Raw genomic sequence first — 22747 nt, forward strand, 5'->3', positions numbered from 1 at the left:
GACAAGCAAAGTCAATGGGGAAATCAGATTGAAATCAGAACTGCAGTGGTTCACTTAACAACTGGACCTAAAAAGTTCGTAAAACAGGACAAAATTCACAAATGTTTCACTTAGCAACTGAAACTTTGGGCTCAGTTGTGGGCGTAAGTTGAAGACTACCTGTATTGTATGATGCACGAGAGGATATTTCCACTGGTTTGCTTATAATTCCACCATATTCTTCCCATTAGAACAGGGATGTCAAACTCAATTTTATTGAGGCCGGCATCAGCATTGTGGTTGCCCTCGGGGGGCTGGCTGGGTGTGGCCAGGGTGGGTGCGGCCTACTGAGTGGGCGTGGATGGAGTGGGTGTGGCCTACTTGGTAGGCGTGGCCAGCTCTACATCGTTCGTGTCAATGGTGCCTATGGGGGCCTGGGCAGGAGTGGGACAGATCTGAGGGTCTTTGGCAGAAGGGGGTGGGACCAGGACCCCTTCCAGGTGATGGTGCATTTCTTCATTCCTCACAAAGAGTGACACCTCCCTAGCATGCACCCAGGGGGCAGGGCTGACACGGCAGGGGCTGGTTCCTCGCTGTTTCCAGATTGCCTTATGAATGAATGCATAGATGGCCACCCCAAAATTGTACATTGGCTCCCTCCCGGCTGGTCTGGGCCAGGGCCAAGGGAGCGGGGACCGTTCCCTCACTGTTTCCAGGATGGCTTCATGGGCCACATTTATTTATATTTATTTATTTATTTATGAGACTTAAATACCGCTTTAAGTGCAAGCACTCTCTAAGCGGTGTACACCAGTAAGCAATGTATATATATATTTACATTGCCCCCAACAATCTGGGTCCTCATTTTACCTACCCCGGAAGGATGGAAGGCTGAGTCAACCTTGAGCCGGTGAGATTTGAACCGCTGACCTGCTGAACACAGTCAGCTAAAGTGGCCTGCAGTACTGCACTCTAACTGCTGCTCCACCTCGGCTCATCATGAAACCATTTTGCGGGCCGCATCCGGCCCCCGGGCCTTGTGTTTGACATGTCTGCGTTAGAAGGTCATTAAAATGGCTTTCTCCTTGGAAATAAAATTCTAAGACATTCTCATTCATCCAAATGAGTGGTAAGGAAAAAATGGCAAGCTAGGCTCTCTGCCAGCCTTAGCATAAAGTTTTATCAGGGTATCCTTCCAAACCTACCTCATCTCAACTCTCTGTTTCATTTCAGTCCTCAGGCATTTTGAGAAGGTCCCTGCTTCCAATCTTATCTTCACCACCAAGGAATCAGAAACAATTGGAACTAAAACACTCCAAGGAACGCCTATGAACACCCTTCAACAATGCGTTGCAGGTCATAATGTTTCCAATGCTTTTGCTTTCCAAGCCTAAAGTCTCCTTAGCAAGTGGTCTGGAAACACAGTCATCTGTGTTAAATGTCATACAGGATAAAGCAACTGTATCAGTGATTGTGAGGTCCTTGGGGCTGTCTGAGCTTGGTGGTTTTCTTGCAGACGTTTCATTACCTTGCTAGTGTTGAAGGAAAAGTCTTCATCATGGTTCAGTCCAAGCCAGGAATAAACAACATGGTGACTGCTTTAGAAAGAAGATTATAGTTTATTGAAGAGGAGAGCCAGACAGAAAGATGGCTCTGGAAGAAAAGAGCGAGCACATATAGGGAGTGGGTTTTTATACCCTCTGGAGCCTTTTGTTTGGAGTTGTTCCTGTGGCATGAACTTTGACCTGGGTCTGAGTGTGCCCTTTGGAATCTGTGGGTTAATCCTATTATGTCCTGTCTTAGAGTTTGGGCGGGGATTTTAGGTGTCTTTATCTTCCTAAGCTTTTAGCTGGGGGCCTCCAACCTTCCTGGATTATTTACATCTGCATTTCTACAGAGCTGATTTCTGCTTTGGGGAGGGAGACTTGGGGCTATTAAAAAGCTGGGCATGCTTTTCTGCCTCTTTAAGATTCTTTGAGGAAATATATTTTTCTGCCCTTTTAATATTTCCTTCTCTGGGAGGCTAACTTCCCACACTAGGTAACATCATCAGTGCTAGAAGGGAGTGGGGTCAATCTTGAGTTACAAATATTCTCTTCTATTGCTGTCAGTGGTTGCTATTCATGGCAGCTATGTATTTCCTTCAATGTTTATGACACACCAGGCCTCAGAGTATAAACTGCTATCTGTCCTACGTTGTAGAGCAGGGGTCTTCAAACTTGGCAAGTTTAAGACTTGTGGACTTCAACTTCCAAAATTCCTCAGCTGGCTGAGGAATTCTGGGAGTTGAAGTCCACAAGTCTTAAACTTGCCAAGTTTGAAGACCCCTGTTGTAGAAGATCAAGATACAAAGTCAAGTGCTGTCTGTTGAACAGAGGACCTTATCTAAAAGAAGACCAGTACGTTTACTGCTGGTTGCGTTCATTGCTCAAGCAAAGACAGTGGTATTGATTCCAGAGCTCATGTGACACATCTTTTGTTGTTTACAGAGTGTGAGGAGGATGAGTCCTGTGGATTTCTCACCCTGTCAGCCATGGGCTCGGAAACATTGTGTGAGCTGTACAGTGCTCGGGAGAGCAATTATAACTGCTCTACTTCTGGACTGGTAACTACGTACATGTGTTTTATGATGACAAGATAGGGAACTAAAGATGATACCTTCTCCCTTTAAGTATGCTTTGAGATCCATCCAATGGGGCTCCATTAAGAATTTGAAAGCTGAAAAATGTTAGCATTAAGAAGGCATTTTAAGATCAAGGATTTAATCTCAACCCTGCTATGGGAGTGGATTTTATATTCCATGTACAAGCATGACACTGTAACATAGAACATTGAATCATAGGGCTGGAAGGGACCTCAGAGGTCTTCTTGTCCAGCCCTCTGCTCAAAGCAGGAGATCTTATACCATCCAGGTCAAATGATTGTCCAGTCTATTTTTGAAAACTTCCAGTGATGGAGCACCCACAATTCCTGAAGGCAAGTTGTTCCACTGATTCATTGTTATCACTGTCAGAAATTTCTCCTTACTTCTAAGTTGGATGTCTCTTTAATAAGATTTCACCCATTACTTCTTGTTCTGCCCTCAGGTGCTTTGGAGATTAAGTCAACCCCCTCTTCTCTGTGACAGCCCCTCAAGTAATGGAAGACAATTATCATGTCCCCCTAGCCCTTCTCTTCAATAGTCTAGACCAGGGGTAGGCTCTTTTATGACTCGTGGACTTCAACTCCCAGAATTCCTGAGCCAGCATGGGGGAACTATGGCCCCTTCATGACTCGTGGACTTCAACTCTCAGAATTCCTGAGCCAGCATGGCTCAGCTTGGAAACCTCTCCCTTTCCCCTCAGCATGGCTGGCTCAGGAATTCTGGGAGTTGAAGTCCACAAATTATAAAAGAGCCAAGGTTGCCTATCCCTGATCTATACCTATAAAATAATAGAAAAAGAAGAATCAGAATAACAGAATAAAAGAGTTGGAAGGGATCTTGGAGGTCTTCTAATTCAACCTCCTGAATAAGCAGGAGACCCTATACCAGGAGTAGGCAACCTTGGCTCTTTTATGACTCCTGGACTTCAACTCCCAGAATTCCTGAGCCAGCCATGCTGAGGGGAACGGGAGAGGTTTCCAAGCTGAACCATGCTGGCTCAGGAATTCTGGGAGTTGAAGTCCACGAGTCATAAAAGAGCCAAGGTTGCCTACCCCTGGTCTAGACATACCTAGCTCCCTCAACTGTTAGTCATACAATTTAGCCTCCAGATCCTTTATCATCTTTGTTGCTCTTCTCTGCAATCCTGCAGCCAACATCATCAGCTTTCTCTGAATATTTCTTTATCTTAGGTTCACGGTGCTTGGGATAATTCTCTCACCACCAACATTGCCAGTCTCAAATGCCTAATTAAAGTGAGAAGCCCAGATAAGAAAGATTCACTGAATGTATACCTGAAAAAAGGTATGTACAGAAGAGCTTTAATTACTCTCAGAGTCTGCGGAAGAGAGGACCCTCAACAATTTTATGTTTTAGAAAGTGGAGGGATTCAAATATGTGAACAACCGGTTCTCTGTGTGGATGCCCCTTCCGGAAGTCCATTCTGGGCCTGGGCACCAAAAAATTAGCTACCGGTTCTGCCGAAGTGGTGGCTGAATCCCACCACTGGTTTTAGAGCAGTGATGCTCAGGTTGAGGTCCACAAGACATTGGTGGGGTTTGGACATACACTAGGGCAGGAGTAGGCAACCTTGGCTGTTTTATGACTTGTGGACTTCAATACCCAGAATTCCTGAATCAGCCATGCTGACTCAGGAATTCTGGGAGTTGAAGTCCATAAGTCATAAAAGAGCCAAGGTTTCCTACCCCTGCACTTGGGGATCTGCTGAAACTGGCCAGCCCCTGCTCATCACCCGATTCACTGCTTCCCTGCAGATCAGTAAATTTGTGAAAACAGATCAATGGGTAAAAATGAATTCATTAAAGCAAGGAAGCCTACAGAGCAATACCAGTAACAATATTAGTTTAAGTAGTCCTCAACTTGCCACCATTCATTTAACAATGGTTCAAAGTAATGAGTGCCTCGAAAAAGTGATTGCCCTTACAATCATCACAAGTTGCGACCACAATGGGCAAGGCTCCATTACAGTACAACAGAGAGCAGTTAAAAAGTTCTAGCTCAACTCAAAACCGGGAGCAAGTAACTTTTTTAAAAAGGATTTCTGGAATGTTGACAGTGTGTTGTGGACATTCTCACAAAACCGTTCCAACTGAGGGAGTAGACTATTCGAAACAGTTGTCCTTTTGTTTCCAGGACAAGAATTTACTACAGCGGGAGTCAAGAGATTCGAAAAGACTGATTTCCAGGATGTTGTTTCTGGTGTTTACAGCATTTCGGTTGTATCAGCATCTGGTACATCTTTAACAGATGTTCATCTCTTCTGCCGCCAAGCTTGCCACCAAGATGCTTGCTGTGATGGCTTTATCTTAAGCCAGCTCATACTAGACGGAGGTAATGGTTTAGGCTACAGCTATGGATAAGAAGGTCACCCTTCTTTTTATGCCATGCACTGAGGAATAAGCCCACTACATTGTTTATCTTACAATGTAGATGATAAAGTTTTGTATGATTAATTTTAAGACAGGCTAACTTGCTATGACAATTTATGATTCATTGATAATGGTTAGGCTTGCAAATGTTATAGTTTATAATTCAGGAAGTTGTGTGCAAACTCTGTGGAATGTAAGAGTAATTGAAAAAAAAAAAGAAGAAGAATTGCAGTTTCTTCCTCCGTTAGAATTTGTTCTTGTTGTTCTTTAAATGTTTATAAACATGTCAGTGACTTTGAAAACGTCTTTGAAAATGGGGAATTCTTGATCTAATCTGCATCGTAGAGTGGCTTGAGGGCCAAACTAGGATTGGGGAGAAGCAAGTCTAAGTCCTCACAATTGTGAAGCTAACTAGGCAGTGGTGGGATTCAAATATGTGAACAACCGGTTCTCGCTGTGGATGCCGCTTCTGGAAGTCCATTCTGGGCCTGGGCAACAAAAAATTAGCTACCGGTTCTGCTGAAGTGGTGGGAACCGGCTGAATCCCACCACTGCAACTAGATGATCTTAGGCCAAATCTTCAACTTATTGCTGAATTTCTCAGCATTGTTGTAAGGTTGAAACGTGGTGGAAGAAGGACCAAGCTAGCTGCCTTGATCCCATTATAGAAAAGGCAGGATGAAAGTTGAAGAAAGTAACAAATTTTTTGAAAAATAAAATACCCTTCCAGTCAAAAATCCTTCAAATGGCCTAATTAAAAATACGTACAGATACATGATTTCAGAATCCAATTCAGAAGCTCATATGAGGGACGAATGGACAATACTTTGCTCCATTTACCCATAGGCAAATTTGCCAGACCACTTATGATTATATCAGAGCTGGGGTGAAATGCATAAAGGGAGTGAGAATCACTGGCGTGTGAGGTATGTAACTTTGGGGTATTTCTTTTTTCATTCCTTGGAATGACCATGCAACTGCACAATATTTTAGACTCTGCTTCTCTTGGACTGTGCTGAAGTTGTAGATCTATTCTGTGATAGAGAGGATGTTCCTCTGTAGTGTGAGGTACATAACCAGGGGCCTCTCTGCCTTTTATTGACACTCCTTGGACTGACCATGTACAGTAATTACACAACATTTCAGTCTCTGCTTCCATTGCACTGATTGAAATTGTGATTCAATTCCTCTGTTGTGTGAGGTATATACCTAGGGCAGTGGTGGCAAACCTATGGCACCCATGCCAGAGGTGACACTCAGAACCCTCTTTGTGGGCACGTGCGCCATCACCCCAGCCCTGCCTCTCCCCACGGCCACTTCCTCACCAGCACCCCCCCTAGAGGAGAGTCGCCCCCAAGCGCAGCCCACGTGGAGCAGTGCAGCCAAGGACATGGCAGCCAAGCAGCAGGGACAAGACTCCTTTGTGCCCCATCACATGCAGTTGATATGGAGGGCATAGCCACCATGGCGCTGCTGGGCTGCCTGGGCGATTTGCAGTGGGCCACGGAGGCGGTGAGTGGCTCTGCAGACAGGCAGGGTGGCAGGGCGGGGGCAGGCGGGGGCGGTTTTGGGGCACTCGGTCTCTAAAAAGTTCACTATCACTGACCTAGGGGCATCTTTCCCCTTTTTTTTGACACTCCTTGGACTGACCAAGGACAAGTCTTTGCTTCCCTTGGACTCTGCTGAAATTGTAGATCTAATTTGTGATACAGAAGATATTCCAGAAGAATTAGGGTTTCCTGTGCCTTCTCAAGCAGTTTCCAAGATGAATTGAATGGAATTAGTTCTTTTATACTTCCTGAGAAGGACAAAACAAGACGTCTAAAGCAGAATGACTTAAAAGGCCAACTGAACACATCTCCAAGTTTTCACTGCCAAGATCAAACTCTTATTAGATTCAGCAACAAAGAAAGCAGAACTGAACCCTGTAAATCTTTTCTTCCTTGCATTCAGGCAGTATTGCTTGTAGTCTGCTGAGTTCCCCAAGCGCGTTGATTTGCAACCTTCATGACTGGGATGGAAGCTCAACCCGTCGACAAGGTGACATATGTCAACGCACAAAGTACAGTGAAGGAAAGAGCCAATACACAATCAGAATTGGAGACCAAGTGCTTGCTGGAGGTAAGTGAGTAAGTAAGCAAGTTACTCAATCTCTGGTCATCTCCCGTCTGGATTATTGCAACCCGCTCTACATGGGGTTACCCTTGAAAAGTATCTGGAAGCTTCAATTGGTACAGAATGCAGCTACACGAGCAATCTTGGATACTCCAAGGGTGGTGTGTGTAACATCTCTGTTTTGCGAGCTGCTATGGGTGTCAGTTTGCTTCCAGGTCCAATTCAAGGTGTGGGTTGTGAGCTATTGTTTGAAGGAAAAATCTTCATCAGGGCCCAGTCCAAGCCGGAAATAAACAACATGGCGACTGCTTTAGAAAGAAGGTTGCAGTTTATTGAAGAGACGAGCCAGACAGAAAGATGGCTGTGGGAAAACTGACCACATGTAATAGGGAGTGGTGGATTTTTATACCTTCTTGAGCTTTTGTTTGGAGTTGTTCCTGTGTCATGAACTTTGACCTGAGTCTGAATGTGCCTTTCTGGTATTCTGATGGTAGTGGGTTAATCCTGTTATGTCCCAAAGGTCCCTGCTTCCCTGGGGCTGGGGCTGATGACTATGTCCTGTGTTGGATTTTTTGGGTGTGAGGGATTGTTGATTCTAGGGATCTTTGTCTCTCTAATCCCATCAGCTCTAAGCTTCCAAGTGCCAGTCTTTCTAAAAGGATTATGATATCTGCATTTCTACTGAGCTGGTTTCTGCATGGGGGAGGGAGACTTGGAGCTATTAAGAAAAACTGGGCATGCTTTTCTGTCTTTTAAAGATCCTTTGAGAAAATATAACATGCTGCCTTTTTTAATATTTCCTTCTCTTGGGGGGGGGGGAGGGCTGACTTTCCACACTATAAAACTCTACATGGCTGGCAGGAACATGTAGACATATGGTTCCCCATTCTGGGCCACACCTTGTGTCTTTAATCCTACGTTTATCTGTATTTCAAAATCAGTAGATTTGCTGTGCTATTTATTTTTTTTATCCTGCTATGGATAAAATGGATACCAATGGTGACTCCTTAGAAAAGCCAATTTTGGTCACCATATCACAAAAAAAATGTTGAGAGTTTGGAAAAAAATCAGCGAAGAGCAACTAAGATGATCAAAGGCCTGGAGACTAAATCATAGGAAGAACTGTTGCAGGACTTGAGTTTGGCTAGTCTAAAGAAAAGAAGAAATAGGGGAGACATGATAGCAGTATTCCAGTATCTGAGGGGCTGCCACAAAGAAGGGGGGGGGTCATGTTATTTTCCAAAGCACCAGAGGGCAGGACAAGAAACAATGGTTGGAAACTGAACAAAGAGAGAAGCTATCTAGAATTAAGGAGAAACTTCCTAACACTGAGTACAATTAACCGGTGGAACAGCTTGCCTCCAGAAATCGTTGGCACTCCATCACTGGAGATTTTTAAGAAGAGGCTAAACAGTCACTTGTCTGAGCTGGTATATGTTCTCCTGCTTGAGCAGGGGGCAGGACTAGAAGATCTCCAAGGTCTCTTCCAGCTTCTATTCTATTCTATTCTATTCTATTCTATTCTATTCTATTCTATTCTATTCTATTCTACTCTACTCTACTCTATTCTATTCTATTCTATTCTATTCTATTCTATTCTATTCTATAAGGAAATTAACAATATTTTTTCCTTTTTAGCTTCTGAGCTTGCAGAAGACACAGAAAAATTCTTCACCAGCTTTCAACGTGTTTATTTCTGGAAAGGTAGGTGATTTGGGGGTGATTTGCCAGGGGTCAAATGTGGAAGGAAGATGTCCATATATGTGTCTCAGCAGAATGGGGGCCAGTTATGTCTTTTATGGGCGGAATATTCAGAGGGGCCTATTGTATAATTATATAATTTTATTACACACATATACAAATAAATGTAGGCATAAATATACATGCAAACTAATGCGCATTCATTTGCAGGTGGCAGCTAGGTGGCAGCACCTAGTTACATTTGGCTTATCCAAGAAAGCCACCTTAGATAAAGCTAGATTTCATTTTTATTTTTATGGGTAACAAACCAGAAAATCTTGAGTTTGTTTAAATCAGCCAGGCCAATACAACTGTAAGGACATTACTCATGTTTTCATGAAGAGTTGAATTGCTGTGGAGGCAGGCTTGCGACTGAGTTTTTTTGAGGCCATCTGATTGGCGTCTTGTCCCCTTCCTTGCCCTCTTATTTTTTTTAATGTGAATATTTATTCTCTTAATGTTTTTACACTGTTGTTTTTACTTTGTTGTAAGCCACCTAGAGCTGACAGATGGCAAGATGGGCGGTAGATAAATTTCACAAACAAATAAGCGTATTTGAGGCATGCATAAAAGTTGTAAAACGCTTGGATTATTTTGCAGGCATCTCCTTGTTTAGATATTCTGATCTGATTTGGAAACTTCCTTTGGTTTAGATGTGTATTCAGGTGCATAGCCCATATCTATCTATATCTATATCTATATTGTTAGAAGTAAAGTCTTCATCCTGGTTCATCCAAGCCAGGAATAAATAAGCAAACATGGCGACTGCTTTGGGAAGAAGGTTACAGTTTATTGTAGAAAGATGGTTCTTCAGGAAAGAGCAGAGGAGAGAAGGGCTGAGCACATGGTGTAGTAGATTTTTATATCCCCTCTAGCCTTTTGTTTGGAATAGTTTCCTGTTCCTGTGGCATGAACCTTGAAGCTGTTTCTGAGTGTTTGTCTAGGCCTTGATATCTGTGGTTTAATTCTATTATCATATCCTGCTTCCCAGGTGATGGGGCTAATGACTCCTAGAGTTTGGGTGGGGTATGCAGATCTTCTCTTTTGTCTTCTTGATTGCTCTGGCTCCAACTTTCTGATGGTTTTACATCTGCATTTGTATGGGGCTAAAGTCTTGCTTGGGGCAGAGAGATAGATTTGGGGCCAGGTTTGGTTTTAAAAAGTCCTTTTGAGGAAAAATATATTTTTCTGCCCTTTTTAATATTTCTTTCTCTGGGCTAACTTCCCTCAATATCTATATCCATATTATCTACACACACACACACACACACACACACACACACACACACACACACATTGTGGTACATGGAATATTATACACTGAGACCTATACTAGGGGCCTGTATGGCTCAGAAAGTTCCCTACCAGAGAGAGCTCTGAAGACTTAAATTTGAAGATCTACATTTAGTTTTAATGTATTTTTAAACTGGACTTGACAAGGTAGCCTTTGCTAAAATCAGACTAGCCTGTCATGCTTTCAAACATTGAGCTGTCCTCCATAAGGGAACCATGTCATATTCTAGGATATGGTGCTTTATTTTCAATCTTCTCTCAGATTATAACTTTCTCCCCCTCCATTTGTAGCTCCTGAGCATTTCAGTTCTGTGGTAGCTCGGCTTTTAACTGCCTTCGTGTCCAAGAGAATAACAGTATTAAAACGTGGCGTAGTTTTTGCTTAGGGGGCACCAAGGCTCAGTGGTTAAAGATGCTGAGCTTGTCAGCTGGAAAGCTGATAGACTGGATTTGGGACCCAAGTGTGGCGAGATGGGGTGAGCTCCCATTACTTGCCCCAGCTCCTGCCCACTTAGAAGTTTGAAAGCATGTAATGCAAGTAGATTAATAGGTACCACTTTGGTGGGAAGGTAGCAGCGTTCTATGCACCTCAGCGTACAGTCATGTTTGTTCACATGACCATGGAAATGTCTTTGAACAACTCTGGCTCCCTCGGCTAGCAAATGGAGATGAGCACCGCCCCTAGAGTCGGACACAACTGGATAGGGGAAACCTTTACTTAGTTTCTGCTTGGTTGCCTCTTTAGATTCTGACATGATGACCCGCACTGGACCTACCATGTGTGATGCTACCCTTGTTCCACCACAGTCTAAGTCTCGTCTATCCGGTAGGTATGGGCCGTGCATCTACATTTATAGAAGTAGATTTTTCACAATAAAAGAACTACTCTCCTCAGTCTGCTCTTCTTTAAATCTGTTCAGATTACAAAATTTAGACTATCCAAAAGCAGTCTAAATCCATGCTGACCTGGGATTTTGGGATTTGTAGACCCAATCCATGTAGAAGATACCAGGCAAAAGGAAGCCAATGGAGAATACTGGTAGTGCTTTGCTTGGTTTTCTTCTCTGTTCCTCTGATGCAATTTAACATTTTCTTTTAAAATCTGTTGTTTTACCCATAAACCCCAAAACACTCTAAGCCACAATTTTTAACTCTAGCTGGTTGCACAAGGACTAATCTTTTGGTTGACCCATCACATTAAGCTATCACAGTTGGCTAAACTGACCGTTTTGATCAAAGAAAAGAATATAAGTACTTTTGTTTCTACTTGGAAACCACTTCTGGACTTTGTGCCTGAGGCAGAAAAAAAAATGAAACTTTGATTTTGGGTTTTACTGATTAGATTGATTAGCTGTTATAGAAATGGCTAATTTATACTATTATGCAAAAGTAAAAAGTTGAGGTTCAATGTTATATATATATATATAATTAGTTTTTATAGGATTAGGAATAGGGTGGGGTCAGGGTTGGGGTTGGGGTTAGGGTTAGGATTTTTTAAAATAACATTCTTAATATTTAGCCAACAGCGTGTTGTCTGGATTCATGTATTTAAAAAAACCAATGAGTAGTAATTAATTATCATAAACAATATGTTAATTAATCGCTCAATAGTCTTCTTCTTACTAGTATATATTCAACGTTACATATCACATTCCTTTCTCTCTAACTTGTTTTTCTAGCCATTGATAAAAATTATCCCATGTACTAAAACAGGGCTTTTCAACCAGTGGTACGGGTACCACCTGTGGTACATTGGCACCTGGCAGGTGGTACGTGACCATCCTAGAAAAGTCGTAGCGGGGGAGGGGGATGAGCTGAACCAGTGGCAGCACTGCACAAGCCTGAGCCAGAGATGGCTGGAGCTGCAAGGCTGTCAGGGCTCAGCGGAAGCGCCAGGATCAGCGCCAGGATCCCGTTGGAAAGCAGCATTGATCCTGAGCCCAGAAGACGCGCCGATCAGCTGGAATGTTGCAGCATCTCCAGGGTCTTGTGATTTACATTCAGATGCTTGGCAACTGATTCATATTTATGACGGTCACAGTGTCCCAGGGTCATGTGAAGTGACCAAAACCTGCTGCAACCACCCAGCAGATGGGGGGAATAAAAACCAAACAGCCCCCACCCCACCTCCGCTGCCAATCCTCAAGAGAAATGCTCACAACAATGAAAATCTCGGACAGGAGGAAGAGCGCCGCCAGGTGGGCAGGCAGGTGTCTTGCTCGACTGTGGCTTGGGGGGCACTTTTTCAGTGCCGTAACTTCGAACAGTCACTAACGAACTGTTGTAAGTCAAGGACTACCTGTACTTTATCACTTTTTTCCTTTTTTTTTTTTTTTGGTCATCAAGTTTTTGACATCTTGCTAGGCAAATGGTGGTACTCAGATGTTGCCATATCCTAAAAGTGGTACAATGCGTGAAAAGGTTGAAAAGCCCTGTTCTAAAATATACTGAGCCTTTTTTCTCTTTTATCTTTAAAGTCAATCTATCCGTTTCTGCACACTCTAAAATTTTCTGCACACTCTAAAATTTTCTTGAGGTTCAATGTTAATGCTTAATCCCAGCGCAACGAAGAGAGTCGGAATTTAATGACTTTTTTCTTTCTTTCCCCCCTCTGTTTCACACTTCTCTCTTTCCTTTCCCCTCCCCTTTGTTTCCTATTACTTGCTTTTGCACGTTTGTATTTTATACTATATGCTTATAAAAAAATAATAAAAAAAATTAAGCTATCACAGTTGGGCTCATAAGGTTTTGTGTGAAGGGAACTGTTGTGTCTTTTTGAGAAAGTTTCTGAGTTATTGTATTTTATTTATTGGATAGAAATATGAAGGGGCTAATTAGAATAGGGTGGGGTTGTTCTCACTAAGATGTATTAAAACCTCATGTGTGTTCTCATCTCTCTCATGTCTTTGTGTTCATCAGCTTCCACAAAGAAACTCTTTTCTATAGTGGAAAGGAACCAAATTTCAACAGAACTAAACCGTCCTCTGCCATCCCAAAAATACTGGCTTTTCAAGCAGAGATACTCAGCTGAAGAGGCTCTTCTCTGGTGTCTCACACGTAAGAAACTTTAAGTTATGGGGAAATGGTCATAGTACTAATTAATCAAGGATTAATCATGCTCTCATCTTTCCAGAATGTTTACCATCTTCTCTCTAAGCATACCAAGAGAGAAACAAAACCCCACAAGCTAATTTTTTTTAAAAAAAATTGACCCTAACATGGATGTGAAAACTAAAACTATAAAACTGATAGCAGGCTAAGACTTTGAGAATAAACAGCATTCCCTTTTTCTAGCAAAGCACATCCTTTTTTGTCAAGCTGTCTCAGTCTCTTCTCCCGAAATCTCACTTGCTTATTAAGAAATGAAAGCTTGAAATGCTACCTTGCTAAGGGAGGAAAGAAGTAAAACATAGTATTGTGTGAAAAGAGTTGATTGATTCTTGTATTATGATAACATATGGGGAATTCCTTGGCTGATGTTGAAGGAAAAATCTTCATCATGGTTCAGTCCAAGCCGGGAATAAACAACATGGTGACTGCTTTATAAAGAAGGTTGCAGTTTATTGAAGAGGAAAGCCAGACAGAAAGATGGGTCTGGAAGAAAAGAGAGTGAGCACATGTAGGGAGTGGGTTTTTATACCCTCTGGGGCTCTTAAGGTTGTTTCCTGTTCCTGTTTGAGGCTTTGTATTTCCTGTGTCATGTATTTTGACCTGTGTCCCTTTGGCATTTGTGGGTTAATCCTATTATGTCCTGTCTTAGAGTTTGGGTGGGGTAATATAGATTTTAGGTGTCGTTGTCTTCTTAATCTTCTAGCTGGGGGCCTCCAACCGTCCTGGATTATTTACATCTGCATTTCTACAGAGCTAGTTTCTGCTTGGGGGAGGGAGACTTGGGGCTATTAAGAAAAACTGGGCATGCTTTTCTGCCTGTTTAAGATCCTTTGAGGAAATATATTTTTCTGCCCTTTTAATATTTCCTTCTCTGGGGGGGGGGCTGACTTCCCACACTGAGAAAAATGCCAGCTTTCTTATCTTGATTTTTTCCCAGATATTTTACTCATCAGTTCCCATCATCTCTGACCACAAAAAAAAAAAAATTCCAAATTTTCTGGGGAACATTCTAAAAAGGTTGAGTTTCGGATTATTGGCTTCTTTCAACTTCCATTGATTAATGGCTGGGAAAAGAATATTTGTTTTAGGATTTTAGGACACAAAATAATCCCTTGTAAAAAATTTTTTCAAGGGGCTATGGAAATAAAGGAAGTTCCTTTATGAACATCTGAAAAGGTAGTTCTCAAGTTATGACCACAATTAGGATTGCAACTTCAATTAGTAAGTGATGTGGTCATTAAATGAGTCACACTAATGTGATGACCTTTTTGGCCATTAAATGAACCACTGTAGTTGTTACTTGTTTCATGCAGTTGTTAAGTGAATCTGACTTCCCCCTGTTAATTTTGCTTGTTGAAAGCTGGCTGGGAAAGTTGCAAATGGTGATCACATGACTCCAGGATGCTATGACCGTTGTAAATACAGGCTGGTTGCCAAGTGCCCAAATTTTGATCATGTGACCCTAGGGATGCTGCGACAGTTGTAAGTGCAAGGACTAGTTGCAAGTCACTTTTTTTCAGTGCCATTGCTAAATAAATGGTTGTAAATTGAGATTTACCTGTTTCATCAACCTGGAGTTTTCTGAGTATGTTGGGCTTATAGTTCTCAGAAATTTTGGCTAACGTGAGAAAAGAAATCTGGATGGGGCAATCCTTTAGAAGGCTACTCTTCTACAATATTAGAATATAGGAACTCGTCGTCCAAGTTTTGGAAGAGAGATATTAGGGACTGCTGAATCAGTCGGCAATAGCTTTCAGAAGAGCAGGCAGAGCCTGGGGATGGAGTTAAGTGAGTAATCAGCCTAGAGTCATTACATTCCCACAAATGTTTTAAGTCCAACCTTGCTTAAATTCCGTTGACTCTTATCTAATATCAATTTAGTGCTAACAGTTAGTTGACTAGACCAGTGGGTCTCAACCTTTTCTTTACCATGGTCCCCTTTTGTGGCCGACCATGGTCAGGCCCCCCAAGGCTTAACTTAGTCATAACATTTCTTCAAGCCTTCATGGAACCCCTGCGACAATATCACATCCCCTAGGCATCCACGGACCACAGGTTAAGAACCACTGGGCTAGACTTTTGTGAATAGGCATGAATAACAAATCATTTTAACTGGAAGTCTATGTGTGGTCCTGATTCTTTGCAGCTATTATAGTTGGAAAATATGTTTATTTACATATATTAAGTTGATCCATAACAAGGCAGGAATTATAAAAATGGCAATCGTGGATTGTGTCTCCTCTGTTCCAGGTTGTGTAGAAGATGAGTTTTGTCTACTGGCCGATATCCCGAATAACACAGATACAGCATTTTTTCCTTGCACCCTCTATCCAGCAGCCCAAGTCTGTAACACTTCCATTAACAATATTCCCAACAACTGCAAAATTGTGTTACCTCAAAACCCCCAACTTTTATATCAGAAGACAGGTGAGCTAATTCATGCGTATTCCCTATGAGGGAGAGATTTCCTGATTGTAAGAAGAATTTGACTGCATGGGGGTTAAATGCTGGAAGTAAACCTTCTCATTCTTTTTTTTGTGTGTGTGGTTGATTTTACAGTACCTCTTGAAGGGAGCGTCAAGAATTTTTACACTCGTTTACCATTCCGTAAAGTATCAGGAGTCTCTGTGAAAAACAAGATGGATATGTCTGGGAAAACGGTGTCAAATGGGTAGGTTTTCTTTCTGTCGTGTTCTCCTTTTTTTCAACAACTTAAAAAGACTACAACCTTTGGTCAAGACCAGGGATCTCCAAATTCGGCAATTATAAGACTTGTGGACTTTGACCCCCAGAATTCCTCAGCCAGTCAAGCTGAGGTCTTAAAGTTGCCAAGTTTGAAGACTCCTGATCAAGATGATACCACAGTGTTTCTCAAACTTAGCAACTTTAACATGATTGGACTTCAACTCCCAGAATTCCCCAGCCACATTTTTACTACAGCTGGATAAACCTGGAATCAAACGGAAGACATTTCAGTTTCATAAAATACATTTTAAAAAATAAATAAGAGGACAGAAAGACATTGGGAAAGTTGTGTAATGTTTTAGCGATAAGTCCTGAAAATAGTATTAGCCACAAAAATGTCAGGAGATGACTCAAAGGCAAATGCTGGTTGGATAAACATTGTGAAATGTATACTCTATCACAGTGATTAGCAATCTTTCTTTTTTGGGTCTTGGGTTCTGCTTGCAAAGTTTGAATCATTTTGATAAAATCATATGGGATTTTTTAGAATTTGAGCTATGTCTGTCTGTCTGTCTGTCTACTCTACCTCTACATCTACCTCTACATCTATATCTATATCTATATCTATATCTATATCTAGGTCTTTGATTATTCAGGTTTTCTCCCACATCAAATTGGAAGTGTCTTGGCAACGTTTCGACGAAGTCTCATTCGTCATCTTCAGGCTGGTGTTTTCGGCTTTGTGCTTCTAGGAGCACGAAGCCGAAAACACCAGCCTGAAGATGACGAATGAGACTTCGTCGAAACATCGCCAAGACACTTCCAATTTGATGTAGGAGAAAACCTGAATAACCAAAGACCTACATATAAACACCCGCGAAAACCTCAGAAAACAAATCTCTCTCTCTCTCTCTCTCTCTCTCTCTCTCTCTCTCTCTCTCTCTCTCTCTACCTACCTACCTACCTACCTACCTACCTACCTACCTACCTATCTATCTAGCTAGCTATCTATCTATCTAGCTATCTATCATCTCTATCATCTATTTCTCTCTCCCTTCCTTCCTCCCTCCCTCCCTCCCTACGTACCTTATCTATCTATCTATCTCATCCAAGGAGATGAGTATCCATCTTGGACAGGTATTATTATTATTATTATTTTCAATTTTTATTATTTTAGACCAACAAAACAAAACAAAACACATCAAACATTACACACATACACACATAATATATCCTTTTTTGTTAACAGCAGTTTGTAACAGTACTCTTCTTGGACAGGTATTATTATTATTAGTGTATGGCATTGTTACATTAACCTATTGCAAAGCGATAGTTTGGCTACCAAGATAACAGCTCTACTGTAGGAAATGCTCTCGTGCTTCCCAGGGTGCCCCACAGGAGGGCGAGCTGGCTTCACACCAGAAAGAGAGATGAGTGGCTCTTCCTGCCGCCTCATCCAAGGCTTCCTCCCACCTGGAGCCACCTCGCAAACAGGCACCACAGCCAAGAAAGTCAGAGCCGGCAGGATTCTGACTGCCTGCACAGAGCACCAGCTTATCTCTCCACCGAAGTGGCACCTATTTATCTACTTGCATAGAATATGCTTTTGAATAGTTAGGTGGACAGAAGCTGAGGCGAGTGACAGGAGCTCACCCCACCATGCAGTGCTAGGACTCGAACCTCTGGAGCAGAGACCATCTCCAGAGTCATTAAGCAGCTGAGCCACCTTGCCTCTTACCTTGGGCAGGTTATAACAATATATAAAAGAAACAAGAACACATTTAGAACAAGTTAATAAAGTCCTTCTGTGACATTGCTGGGTCCTAGTTGTTCATTTAAATGTTGCTGTAGACATCTGCTCTCTCTCCTATAACTTAAGAAAATTGTTAACCTCTACTTTACAGATTGTTTAAAAAAAAAAAAGAATCCCAGTAGCCTTAATATGAATTTGCTCCTGGGTTGAGATGCAAGTTTCAATCAGGTTACTAAGCTCCAAAGATCATTTATCCCCCTTAGTAAAGAATAGGGGCCTCAGGAATTAAGATGCAAAATGTATTCATTTTCTTTTGTTTTCCAAATTCCCTCTTTCTTTCTTTCTTTCTTTCTTTCTTTCTTTCTTTCTTTCTTTCTTTCTTTCTTTCTTTCTTTCTTTCTTTCTTTCTTTCTTTCTTTTTTTTCCATTCAGTTTTTTTGACTGTGAACGGCTTTGTGATGCTGATCTTTGCTGCTCGGGTTTTGGACTTCTAAATGCTTCCCAAGACACAGGTATTTTTGTTTTAATTCGTTATAAACCTTTGGAAAAAAATTTTCTTTCCCCTAGGTAATCTGGAACCTATTTCATTGGGGTTCACAGTGTATAAACTAACTCCTGTGTGCTTGTTTGAGCCAGGTGCCCGGTAATGCGGTAATGACTCTGGAGTAGAAAGGAAATGGGGAAAGTAGATTTATTTTTCTAAGAACCTGCAGCCAAAATCAGGCACCGTAGAAAAGCTTCCACGGAAAGTGCTGAGGTCTGTGAATGATCAGGGTCTTCAGGCTGATCCTGAAACTAGTTCTATAGCCAGCGGTTTACAGTAGTGGCCAAAACTTTGGGAAAAGTGTACAGTAGAAATGCCACCTTTGGTTAAGTTTCCACCCACTTTTCTTCTAAGTTCTTTATAACTGTAGCCCTGTTCACTTCATAATACTATTTTACATCGCTTTCTGGGAGACCAGTCAACTCTTTCCACCATTATTTTAATTTTATTACGTTTTACAAGCTCGCTAAATGAAAGAACACAAAAAAACCCCAACCAACTTGATAGTGATCACATAACACACTGACAGATGTCCTCCTCTCAGCTTCAATACGTGACATCAATCACCGAATCCTACTGTGATCTGATTGGCTCATGGCCAAAACAAGATGACACCTGATTGGCTCTCTAAACACTCATCCTCATTGGCTACAATCAGATGAAGGAAAGCTACCTGATATCAACCTAAGCAAGTTGTGCTTCCTTTTTCTGGTTATTTGGCTATAACTTTCATAGAATTCAGTACGGATAATTGAACAAACTTTGTTGCATTACATTCTTGATTAAATTATCTTTCCATTGATATATAATTTTATGGTATTACTCCCCCCAAAAAGTGGTGTTATTAGCCTTCAGACCTCAAAAATACACTTTTCCCAAAAGGTTTCCACAATTTTGGCCACTACTGTATATCCTGCTCGACTGCTTCTGTTGCTGGTTATTATTTCTTTCTGGTCAGCACTGCACTTTGGACATGAACAGAGAACAAATATATACAGGTAGTCTCGACTTACAATCATTCATTTAGTGGTTGGTCAAAGTTACAACGGCACTGGAAAAAAAGTGACTTTTGACCGTTTTTCACAGTTACGACCTTTGCAGCATCCCCACGATCAGGCGATCAAAATTCAGACCCTTGGCAAGACGATTCATATTTAGGATGGTTGCAGTGCCCCAGGGTCACGTGATCACTTTTGATGACCTTCTGATAAGCAAGATCAATGGGGAAGCCAGATTCACTTAAGAACCATGTTCCTAGCATGACAACTGCAGTGGTTCCCTCAACAGCTGTGGCAAGAAACGTTGTAAAAGGGGACAAAGGTCACTTAAGAACTGTTCTGGTTAGCAACAGAAATTTGGGGCTGAATTGTGGTCCCATCCACCACCTACAGGTAGTTCTCGGCGTATGACGAGCCTGCAGTTATAACGCACCACCCAAAAAGTATTTATGACCCAGTTCAGAACTTCTCATGATGGTCCTTTCATAGTCACATGACCGTCTATCAGACTCTTGGCAACCGGCCTGCATTTACGGCTGCTTGTAGCATCCTGCGTTCACACGATTCTGCTTCATGACATTTTTGCTAAAGCATGTTGGTTGTTCCAAACATGTTGCCATTTTTTTTCTGGCAGCCAGCTCAGACTGCTAATTTTATGACAGCCAGCAGGCTATCCCGCTATCAACTAGAATGTTTTTATTTGCAATAGTGGCGAATATCTGTAGCTCAGGCATAGGATAAGGGTGGAGGTTCGTTCTCCGAGCTTGTGGGTTGGTTTCTGAACGTTTTGTTACCTGGCTAGGCAGAATTTAAGGCAGTGATAGCGAACCTTTTAGAGACCAAATGCCCCCAAACTGGCTCCTCCCCACCAATCCCACCTGCCCCTGCTCTGCCCCCACCCCTGCTTGCTCCGCCCCCACTCCGCCCCTGCCTGCAGGGCCACCCACCGCCTCTACGGCCTGCTGCAGATCACTCAGATGGCCCAGCAGCGCTATGGCAGTCACGCCTTCCACCTGCGCCCCACAGCATCAACTGTGCGTGACAGGGCTCAAGGGCGGAATCATGTCCCTGCTGCCCGGCTGCCATGTCCTTGGCTGCACTGCTCCATGCAGGCCATGCTCGGGGGTGACTCTTCTCGGGGGGGGGCTGCTGGTGAGGAGGGGGCTGTGGGGGGAGGCGGGGCTGGGGCGATGGTGCACGTGCCCACAGAGAGGGCTCTGAGTGCCGCCTCTGGCACACGTGCCATAGGTTCGCCACCACTAATTTAAGGGATGTCAGTGTCAGTGTTCTTCTGTTTATGAGGGCTTCAGGTGTGGGTGTGTGAAGTGACTGACATCTCCTAAACTCTGCTGAAGATGTTACCCAGCCTGGTAATGAAATGTTCGGAAACCAACCCACAAGCTTGGAAAACGAACCTTCACCCTCACGTCTTTATTTCTTCAGTGATACATTTGTGGATGGATTATTTGAAAATGCCAAACCCCTGTAGAGATGTGTAGAAAAAACAATGGCAACCCCCACTGTTTTCTTATTTCAGACAGCAAGATTTTGTGTTTGACTCTGGGCAGTTTGGGAATTCAAACCTGCAGCGACGAATTAAGAAGCGATTGGCAGATTTCTCCTTGTACGTCTCTGGAAACTGAGGCCAGGGTGCATCCCTTCGGCTGGTACCAGAAATCTTGTGAGTAGCGAGTTTGGGCTATATATGAATAATGGGGTTCAGTCTTATGACGGATGCCTCTGTAAATGGCATAAGACGCAGCATGTTAGAGATTATTGAGAAGATACTAGGAAGGAATTCCAGAGACTTCTGTGGGAGGAAGAAGGATAAATAAATAAATTCAAAGATCAGAATGGCCCCAACCCTCTTAGCCTTTCATAAGGCCCTAAAAATCGAGCTATGTTCCTGTGTCGGGAGCACTGAATGTGTTAAGGGCTCCATTTTTTGGCTGAATTGCTAACTGAACAAGTACTTTGACTGCTATGTATTTTGGATGTCTCTATTATCTTTTATTAATGGTTTTAGTATTGCAATTATAATAATTTTTTTTTGAACTGGAACTAAGGAGCGGCGTGGTGGCCTAGTGGTAAAGATACTCGCCTCCCACTCGGAAGGCGAAGAGTTACAATCCTAGGCAGCAGCAGGTATTTCTGTCTTAGGGCGCAAAGAAAACATATCTGCTACGAACTCCATGTAGGTGTCAGGAAGGGCATCCGGCCAGTCAGTGCTCAGCTCCATCCAGTTGCCATGACTCTATGACAAATTAAGGGATTACAGGGTCATTAAAAGGGAGTTTTTTTATTGGACTGGAACTAAGAAGGGTTTCCACGTACACCTTCATGTCCATCCATCATACTGAGAAGACTTTCCACATACATGGACGTGTTGATATCCATTCATCATGTTCTATCAGGGTCTCTTCATGCACAGATCTCTTTCAGTTGCTAGCTGACAGTATGGAGGAGATGGCAGAAATTTGCAATCCACCCCTCATTAGACATTTGCCAGATAACACTTGCCAGAGTTCTGCTTTTCTTGTTTTAGATTTCAAGGCAATCTTTTATTTTCCGTAATGAAAGCGACATATTCTTATTTGTCCTGCCTGGAAAATCCTTCACATCTTTCCCATATGTTTCCTTGGTTTAAGGACCCCCAAAACGAGAAGTAGGAACAGAAACTCTAGCTAAAATAGGTAAAGGGTCCAGCTGTAAGCTAAATTCCTTCAAGATGTTTAATCTTTCCTGCCATGTGTGTTTTTGAACAGATTGCCAGATGTGATCCAAGACATTTTGATGATGCTTAAGCCAAAAAAAAAAAAAAAAATCTGAATTGCCCTTCCATGTAACATATGCTCCTATGCACATATATGTAGCTCAAACGTTGCTTTTTAATGGTATTAGAAACTACGAGGTTTTCTTATTTTTTTAAAATTGTATTAGAGAATCTAATCCAGTTTAATAGCAGGTTAGTTTCTGCTTGAGTCTGCAGGAAAGTATTTCATACTGCGTTGTGTACATATGCAATCAATTATTTAAGCAGAGACAGTAAATACTTACAGTCCCAAAGGCCCAGGCAATCTGGAACATAAAGAAGTTTTAGATTTTTGCATCTGAACTCTGCTCTGAAGGGAGTGTGAATTCAGCCTGCAGATGGCTTTTTTATTTTTGTTTTTTTGTAAAAGCTTTTATTAATTTTTTTCCCTACATACAATAATATTTTTTCAACCAATATGCTGTCTGAGTTTGCATTCGCTGATACATATTTAATGCCTAATCCTTTATTCTTTTCTCTAGCTATCGATAAAATAAGTCCCAAGTTTGATAATATTCTGTTTCTTCTTTTTCTTTCAGTCTCATAGTTAGTCTGTCCATCTCTGCACATTCTAGTATTTTTTTTATTATTTCTTCATCTGATGGTATTCCTTCATTTTTCCAATATTGCGCAAATATAATTCTTGCTGCTGTTGTGACATGCAAAATCAAATATAGGCTTTGTTT

General features: G+C 42.1%; 1 protein-coding gene across 1 annotated transcript in view; it reads left to right on the forward strand.

The window, feature by feature from the left end:
* TG (thyroglobulin) overlaps positions 1-22747 on the forward strand; it is a 147157-nt gene that overhangs the window by 42646 nt on the left and 81764 nt on the right. The window contains exons 23-34 of the mRNA XM_039350445.1: positions 1213-1335; positions 2469-2584; positions 3814-3925; positions 4775-4972; positions 6964-7131; positions 8764-8829; positions 10904-10984; positions 13078-13215; positions 15520-15696; positions 15829-15940; positions 18140-18219; positions 20787-20930. Of these exons, the coding sequence (XP_039206379.1) occupies positions 1213-1335; positions 2469-2584; positions 3814-3925; positions 4775-4972; positions 6964-7131; positions 8764-8829; positions 10904-10984; positions 13078-13215; positions 15520-15696; positions 15829-15940; positions 18140-18219; positions 20787-20930 (1515 nt within the window). The remainder of the gene's footprint in view (positions 1-1212; positions 1336-2468; positions 2585-3813; positions 3926-4774; positions 4973-6963; positions 7132-8763; positions 8830-10903; positions 10985-13077; positions 13216-15519; positions 15697-15828; positions 15941-18139; positions 18220-20786; positions 20931-22747) is intronic.

This window comes from Crotalus tigris, unplaced genomic scaffold, assembly GCF_016545835.1.
Source record: "Crotalus tigris isolate CLP2741 ecotype Arizona unplaced genomic scaffold, ASM1654583v1 scf7180000018335.1346539, whole genome shotgun sequence".
Classification (NCBI taxonomy): domain Eukaryota; kingdom Metazoa; phylum Chordata; class Lepidosauria; order Squamata; family Viperidae; genus Crotalus; species Crotalus tigris.